Below are 9,217 nucleotides of genomic sequence, written 5' to 3'. Positions count from 1 at the left end.
GTGGCTATTATTTACACTAGGAATGTAAACGCGAATCCTGTTGATAGATCTATCGGGCCTGACAACCCCAACCGGGCTGGACGACCAGTTTTCAACGGTTGCACAGTACTTCGTTTCTGTATACTACACTTGGTACGGTGTAGAGATTATTTAAGAATATGCTGCGATGATTTAAATGTTAAGTATGGTTACCAAGTGCTCAACTACTTTTACATACACTTGCGAGTGTATTATGTTTAATTATATGAAATCTTGTGGTCCATAGTTATTACGCTGCTAGCATCAAACCTATATATCTCACCAACTTTATGTTGACGTTTTAGAGCATGTTATTCTCAGGTACGAATTAAGTCTTCCGCTGTGCATTAGCTCATACTAAAGACATTACTTGGAGTCGATCATCGCAATGGAATCAAATGTTGAAGACTTTGTCCGGGTGGATAAGGACGGGTCCTTTCATAATCATAGTTGTTTATGTCAATGATCATAACGTCATAGGGGCAAATAACAAGATCAAATGAAGCCATTATATTTTTAAAGAAAGAATTTGAAATGAAAGATCTCGGAAAAACCAAGTATTATTTTGGTTTACAAATTGAGCATATACCTAATGGTTTACTTGTACATCAAACAACTTATACCGAAAAGATTTTAACACATTTAATTATGGACTGACAGAACCATTAAGTACTCATATGGTTGTTAGATTACTCAATATTGACGCTGATCCATTTCGTCTCCGTGAAGATCATGAAGATCTTATTGGATCAGAAGTTTCATATCTTACTGAATTGGGGCTCTTATGTATCTTACAAATTATACAAGAACTGACATTTATTTTGCAGTTAATTTGTTAACAAGGTTCAACTCAATTCCTTCCAAAAAGACACTGGAATAGGATCAAACACATGTTTCGATACCCTTGAGGAACTACTGATTTATGATTATTTGACTCTAACGATTCAAAACAAGATTTGGTTGGTTATACAGATGCAGGTTATTTATCTGACCCCCATAAAGCTAAATCTCAAACTGGATATGTATTCCTAAATGGAGGTACCGAAATATCATGGCGTTCTCAAAAACAAACACTTGTTGCAACATCATCAAATCATGCCGAAGTGATTGCATTACATGAAGCTACTCGGGAATGTTTTTGGTTGAGATCAATGACACAACTCATTACTGATTCTTGTGGACTAGAACACGATAAAAGTTCAACAACTATCTATGAAGATAATGCAGCTTGCATAGCACATATGAAAGAAGGGTATATCAAAAGTGACCGAACAAAACACATATCTCCTAGATTTTCTCATACACTCAAGATCTCATTAAGGACAACCAGATTGAAATGAGATATGTCCAATCCAGCAAAAACTCTGCTGATCTTTTCTCCAAAGCACTCCCAACTGCTATTTCAGAACACACATTTACAATATTGGCATGAAGCATTTTCAAAAGATGTAATAGCTCAACGATGTCTACTTGAGGGGGAGTCAACTCTATGCTGCACTCTTTTTCCTTTGGCTAAAGTTTTTATCCCACTGGGTTTTTCTTTAGCAAGGTTTTTAATGAGGCAGTACTAGCTGATCTCTAACGAAATAAAATTATCATCTAAGGGGGAGTGTTATGATATGGATGGATTCTCATTTTGTACGCATGCAAATTAATAGAGATGATTGATAATCTTGCACAGTAAAATTATGAATTATTGATTACTATTTCAATAAGAATTTAATCTCTTCTATCTTACTTCATATTAGTATCTTCCTTCATATATATATATATATATATATATATATATATATATATATATATATATATATATATATATATATATATGCAATATACTTTATTAAATTATACTACGTAGCAATTTTTCATTTTTGTCATGAAGCCGAATTAATCATTATCATATATACTAACAGCCATGCTGTTTTTGGTCGTTTGGTGCCCAAAACCAAAAACAAACGACACATAAAAAAACATATGGAAAAAAGCAACTTTGCCCCCCTAAGTTTAAACAATGTGCAACTTAACCCCTCAAAACAGGGGTACAAAATGTCAAATCCTTATTTTAATTAATAAACTCCACCCGATTTTTCATAAAGGCATATCTTCCAGCTCGGTGCGAATTAAATTTTTTCGAGACCACAGTTCATCTCTAAAAAATCTCAAGAACCCAACGGGACTAACTACACGCGAAACGGACATCGTTAAAAAAACGCTAAATAACGGACCCTATATTCTCGCTCGGTGCGAGTTAAATTTTTCCGAGACCACCGTTCAACTCGAAATAATTTTACAAACACAACGCGACTAACTATACGCGAAACGGACATCGTTAAAAAAGCTTTACATACATATACATACACGTCCAACAAACTAGGTATCAAACAACGTATATCCAAATTCGACCGCGCGTCGAATACAACCGCAGCAACGCGCGGTCGAATTTTCTCTAGTTGTTGAAAAGCAAGTCCTTTTACGGTTGGACCTTTACACCGTCCTATATTTATAAACCACTTATATTAATCATTATCCAACAAATTTTATAATTTTCCCCTAATTCTCAATCACAAACCCTAGAACCATGATATACCATCATCTATCCAATTAGGGTTTCTTTCGCTCACATGTTTCTCACTTTATTACCGTATACGTTTACATCATATTTCGCAGCTTCTGCTTGTTAGGGTTTATAGATTTCATTTTTATTCACAGAGTTTTATCAATTTTCGCATATCGTTTTCGTATTTCTGGATTCGTAGTCGAAAAATGGAACGATTCGCTGGTTCTGATGGTGATCTTAATCCACAAGTTGCTTCGAATTCCCCAGGTTTGTTTTATCATGATTGTTGTTTGATTTTATAGTACAGATTTATTATTTAGGTTTTTGACTTCGTTGATGCGATACAGATATTGTGTATCTATATATTTGATTTCCAAATCTTCGTTGATATACCGTTTTACATGTTTAGATTCTAGATTTGGTGATATGTAACCGTTGTTAGAATTGTAGCTGGTTGAAATATAGAAACATTTGCTAGAGTTAAGTTCTTTTGTTTGTAACAGTTTTAGGTCAATTTTGATCTGCGTATGCATTTCATAGTACGCATCGAATTTGAAATTGTGAATTTGACTATGCAGGAGGCGCTTTATTTGACGCATCACAGTATGCATTTTTTGGTACACAAGTTCTCGAAGAAGTTGAGCTGGGAGGTCTAGATGATGAAGAGGAAGACATTCCAATAGCTAAGTTTGAGGAGGAAGAGTTCCTGTTGGAGCCAGAAGAGGTATACATTTTACTGTTCTGGCTTCGTTTATATGTAGTTGTCGCTTCCCTATCAAAAGTGATTTATTATTCGTGTGTTAACGGGCGGTATTGAGAATCTATAATTCATGAGCTCTTTATAGACACTTATACCTTGGTTTATCACATAGGGTCTCGGCAGGTTGTGTCATAATACTACATGTGAATTTGATTCCATTCATTTAGTCCATACTGATAGTCCCAGATGCTGCTATAAATTAACTAGGGGGTGAGAATCGCTCTTGTTTATTATTTGATGTCTCATACAAGTTTACAAATGAAGTAAATACGGTAAAGAGAGTGATTCTTACTTGAAGATAATCGATTATTATTGGGAACTTAATTACCTGACGATGGAAATGGAGATTATAGTTTTGACAACACTTGTAAGAAGCTGCCACGATCACTTTTTCAACTCGTCAAAACGTATATGATCTTATTTTGAAAAATTTAACTCTATTTTCATACTGGTCTTTTTGTACTTCATTTATTGCCCGTAAATACTATATAAAGGATCGAACCTGTGCCAATATTTGGCAAGGCTTCCTTATATGGGACCAGCTTTTAAGGCAACTGGTACGGTGGTACCACTGAGCCATTGGCTCTTGGTCTCTTTTATTTGTAATCTGGCTATTTTATAAGCTTTTCTTTGTACCAGATTCGTTCCATTAGCTGTTTATTTGAATAGTTCTTTTATGTAGAGGGTCGGTAATTGCGCCCTAGACAAATTTGTTTAGTAGAAGATCTGCTTATGATGCACTGCAACAATGGATAAAGTTAGAAAGATTTTTTTCCTTCTAAATTTGTGCTTTCTTTTTAAACTCGCTATCTTGCATATTTTTTTGCTTATTATAGCTAATTTCCATATGTGGAAATTGTGGTATATGAACATGGCAAATGATATTGGCTTCTATTGCAGGAAGTGTATCCAGGAATTGATGATCTTTCCACCACATTTTCAAAGGTTAGCCTTACTGAAACGCGTATTATTTGGCATGGGTATATGGCATATACATTGCACTTTGTTAAGTTCGTATTTTCTTGATTCTGAAGCATAACAGAAGGCTTTATTTGCGATCTATCATGTATCAATCAATTTTATGTATTGATTTTACCATAAGTTTATGCATACCTTTTATTTTCCTTTCATTATATAACATTGCACACAGTTAAGTTTATATTTTCTTGATTCCTATCAATTATATGTATTGATGTATTTATTTTAGCATAAGTTTATGCATATCTTTTATTTTCGTTTGATTATATAACATTGCACTTAGTTAAGTTTATATTTTCTTGATAGCGAAGCATAGCAAATGGCTTTGTTTGCCATCTATCATCTATCGATATTATGTCTTGATTTTTAGCGTAAGTTTATGTATCTCTTATGGTTTTGGATGTATCTAGATGTTTTTTGTGCCATCACCTTTCAATGTAATTTTCTTGTATGGTATTTGGGCTGACATGTAGGCTATGGTGGAAAATGGAAGGATAGAAATAACTACTTTTAGGTGTAATTTGCATACGAAGCCATCCTTATCACACAGATTCATAATAGTGATAATAATGATCATTTGTGATGGTGATTAGGTGTGTAACATTGTATCAATAATGTTACATGTTCTACTTTTTTATCATCTGGGTTTTTGTTTGGTTTGATTTGATTTGATTAATGGTTTTTCAACCAATCTGTCTTATATGGTGGAAGTGGCAATAATGATTTTGGTCTTTGTGTAGTCATCACTCGGTAAACGTCAATCTTGTTACTTGTCTTGCCTTTTACTTGTATGAAAATATGGGTTTGCATAATTATCATCTTAACGGATGAGATAAGTGTTACTCTCTGTGTATAAAGCCCACTTTCGGTTGTAGGGAATCAAATATATTTTGTGTGACACCTCTTTGATTACTTGTCAAAGACCTAGAATATCTCACATTATCCAAAACGAATAAATTATTCATCCCACATGTGTTTTGCAGTCGCAACTATAGACAATTAGGTTAGCTATAATCTGAAAGCAATATTTATTTATTAGGGATGCAGAAAAGGTAGATGAATTAAGAAAATGGATTAAAATGCCTTTCTATTCTATCCTTAACATCTATTATGTTTTTATCTTATAACTTCATTCAACTTTATCTATTCTATCTGCTTATTATTCTTAAAATGGAAATTGGTTATTGTCTATTCATATATTGAAACATCTTTGCCGCACGACATGGCTCATATTTTCGTTTTTTGGTCGCGTTTATGTTCAACTAACTAGAAACTTACCATTTCATTCCTTTATGAGTAATTGTAAGTGGGCATTTGTGGAAGTATATAAATAAGTTACCAAATTTTATTTCTATTTTTTTTAACTATTTCCTGTATGTTCGTACTCCAGTTATAGATATTGCAATATATAAAGCTTTCATGTTTAAGTTATCTTGATTTTGGCTTGGACAATATAGCACTAGAAGCCTAGGTCACTTGACTACATCTGCTCAAACCTTGTTTAGAATTCGGTTTTAGATTTAGACATCCACCGTTTCTTTATTGTCCGATGACAGTCTACCAGTTTGAGATGATCATGTAGATGGTTAAAGCAACAATCTGTTAGAGTGTAAATGATGACATCTGCTTAAAGTTGAATAACTAATAACTAATCATGATAAATTTGAATATTTATGTGTGGTGTGTTGTGAACTTATCTTATGGTATCTACAATGTTTGATGAGTGAATGCTTGGCATAATAAATAATCAATTAAGTTTCTTAAAATTATTTGTGTGTTTATACTGTCATTTAATATCGGGGTTTTCATCTTTGTCCTGCAGCTCAATAAAGATGTCAGGGGGCCAAATGTTGGTGTTTTTGGTGACCGAGGATCCAGAGAAAGTAAGTGCACACGTTCTCGTTGATTTAAATATCAACCCGATATGTTATGTTGATAATAATCATTGTTGTTTATTTTATTTTATGTCATGTATTTATACGAGGAATTTTTATTCTCTTTTGCTGCATCTGTTTATAGATTCTTCTTCTACGGAATGGGCAGACAAAGGAGAATACTCCAACTGGCTCGATCAAGATATTTTTGATGCAGAAAATGGTCAACAAAGCAATAATAGATTTTCAAACCCATCATTCCCTCTTCAAGATCCGTCAATGCTTCACAAAACATCATTGTACCCTGATTATCAACAGAATCTTAACAGAACATCATCGTATCCTGATCATCAACAGAATCTTAATAGAACATCATCGTATCCTGAGCAGTATCAACAACAGAACGTTAACCAGCACCTAATCGATGAATCAAAAAATCTCCACCGAACATCATCTTACCCTGAGCAACAGCAACAACAACAACAATTTAATCAGCATATGCATTTGTCGAGTGAGCCGGTTCCTGTTCCCAAGTCACCGTTCATTTCATACCCTTCTCCAGGTGGTGGGTCCCCCCAAGCATCACCCAACCAACATTTACGTCATCTATATGGACAACACCAGATGCCACCATCGTTCTCTAATATATCTCCACAACTTCAGATGGGTGGGATGCCTCGCGGGCCCCAGTTTGGTCCTCAGTTTCGTTCTCCTACCCCCAATCGACTACAAAACCAGTTTGGTGGTAATTTACCCGATCTCTCAAACGGCATGCTGCAACAACAGTTCGCCCAAAAGAACGGATTACTGCCACCTCAGCTATTGCAACATCAGCAATCGCAGCAACACAGGCCCCACAATCAGTTCCAGCCATCTTTTGGTCATTTATCTGGTTTGCAGCCACCTCATCTGATGAATCATCATCTTTCACCACCCATGAACAATTTTGAACCCCTTGGGGTGGGTTCACGAGATCCGAGGCCAAAAACTATGACCAAAGGTAGACCAGGTCAAAGATATGGGTTCGACACAAGTGGATGGCCACAGTTCAAGTCAAAATACATGTCATCTGACGAGATTGAAAATATTCTCAGAATGCAACTTGCTGCTACACACAGTAACGATCCTTACATAGATGATTACTATCACCAAGCTTGTTTAGCAAACAAATCTAGCGGTGCAAAATTAAGACATCATTTTTGCCCGACTCAGTTACGGGATTGTCCACCTGGCGACCGAGCTGCTAACGAGCCACATGCGTTTCTTCAAGTTGATGCTTTAGGGCGAGTTTCTTTTTCTTCAATACGTCGTCCTCGTCCACTTCTTGAGGTGGACCCACCAAAGCCAGCTGGCGGTGGCAACTCTGATCAGAAACTTCTGGACAAACCTTTGGAACAAGAACCTATGCTTGCCGCTAGAGTCACCATCGAAGACGGCATTTGTCTTTTACTAGATGTTGATGATATTGACCGCTTTCTACAGTTTAATCAGCTTCCAGACGGTGGGGCCCGATTGAGGCAAAGGCGACAAGTCCTTCTAGAAGGTTTGGCTTCATCACTTCAGCTTGTTGACCCGTTAGGCAAGAATGGTCAAACAGTAGACTTAGCTCCTAAAGATGATCTTGTCTTCTTACGTTTACTTTCTCTTCCAAAGGGTCGGAAGCTTCTTTCGAGGTACCTTCAACGTTTAGCCCCGGGAAGCGAGTTGAATCGGATCGTTTGCATGGCTATTTTTCGTCATTTAAGGTTTTTATTTGGAGTTTATCCGGTTGACTCGGGAGCAACCGAAACTATAAACATTCTTGTACAGACGGTTTCATCGTCTGTTAGAAAGTTGGAGTTACAAGCATTGGGTGCTTGTCTTGCGTCTGTTGTTTGTTCTTCTGAGCATCCACCGTTACGTCCTGTAGGGAGTGCAGCAGGAGATGGGGCCTCTGTTGTGTTGAAATCTGTACTAGAAAGGGGAACCGAGCTTTTAACTGATCCACAATATGCTAGTAACTGCAGCGTGCAAAATCGAGCGTTTTGGCAGGCGTCTTTTGATGCGTTTTTTAGACTCCTCATGAAGTACTGTTATAGTAAATATGATGCTGTTGCCCAGTCATCATCTGACATGGCAGTTATTAGTCGGGAAATGCCTATGGAACTCTTGCGTGCTAGTCTTCCTCATATGAATGAAAACCAGAAGAAGATACTACAGGAATTTGCGCAGCGTTCAATGAATAGAACTGATGGTAATTCGGTACAGTAAACTAATCAAGGAAGATATGAAGAAAATACATAGGCTGCTGATGAATAAAACGATATGAATACAAACTTTGAGCCGTTTTATGGGTGATTAAAGTGCTTTTGAAGATGGAATATGCACAGTTGATGATAGACAGTAAGTTTGCTTCTTGGTTAACCTGTAGTCGTTACAGTCTTCTTTAAGTATTGTGTTTTTAATATTACCAAACTTAGTTGTGTCGTGTTGTTATTTTGTTGAGGGCGGTTGAATTAGGAGCTTATTTTGTTGCTCATATGTGAAGTTGAAGATCGCTTGTAGTAACGAGGGAGGGTTTAGAAGGTTAGAAATATGTATAGGGTTCGCATTCCTTCACCATTGATTGATATTCTATGAAGATGGGAGGAAATGGATACCTGGATTAGTGACAAATGGATCCCTCGTTTGTTTTCTTAGTATTGTGTCTTTATATTGGTCTGGAGAAACTATTTTTTGCTTTTTACCCCCTGGTTCTATGGTTGTCTTTTGTATGGTTATTTGTGTTGATTATGGAATTTTGTTACCCATATTTAGTTTTATGCTAAGTTTACAATATGTGCGTTAGCGTTTGGTGCATGCAATTTACTATGGTTTCTGGTTTGGACCTTGAAACAGGACCCCTTTTGGTGACTTGGTGTCGTGTACTCATGGTAGTGGCTACCCAAATGCTTTTGTTATACCTTAAGGCTTAAGCCCACTTTAAATTTGAGGCCATTTTTGTTTAAAAAATACGGAGTAATAATTTAACAGCTAAAGCAATCAGCTGTT

The 9,217-nt window shown here is 36.2% G+C and overlaps 1 protein-coding gene across 1 annotated transcript; it reads left to right on the top strand.

The window, feature by feature from the left end:
* The first annotated feature begins 2,566 nt into the window (after positions 1-2,566).
* LOC139885892 (protein PAT1 homolog) lies at positions 2,567-8,940 on the top strand. The gene is made up of 5 exons (XM_071869646.1): positions 2,567-2,842; positions 3,154-3,299; positions 4,236-4,280; positions 6,136-6,196; positions 6,333-8,940. Exons 1-5 carry the CDS (start codon positions 2,782-2,784, stop codon positions 8,435-8,437), a joined length of 2,418 nt encoding a protein of 805 aa, XP_071725747.1. The 5' UTR covers positions 2,567-2,781; the 3' UTR covers positions 8,438-8,940.
* Positions 8,941-9,217: the final 277 nt, after the last annotated feature.

The sequence above is a fragment of the Rutidosis leptorrhynchoides genome, chromosome 1, assembly GCF_046630445.1.
Source record: "Rutidosis leptorrhynchoides isolate AG116_Rl617_1_P2 chromosome 1, CSIRO_AGI_Rlap_v1, whole genome shotgun sequence".
In the NCBI taxonomy this organism is placed as follows: Eukaryota; Viridiplantae; Streptophyta; class Magnoliopsida; order Asterales; family Asteraceae; genus Rutidosis; species Rutidosis leptorrhynchoides.
The sequence above is the reverse complement of the archived record's forward strand: the minus strand, read 5'-3'. Positions and strand labels throughout refer to the sequence as shown.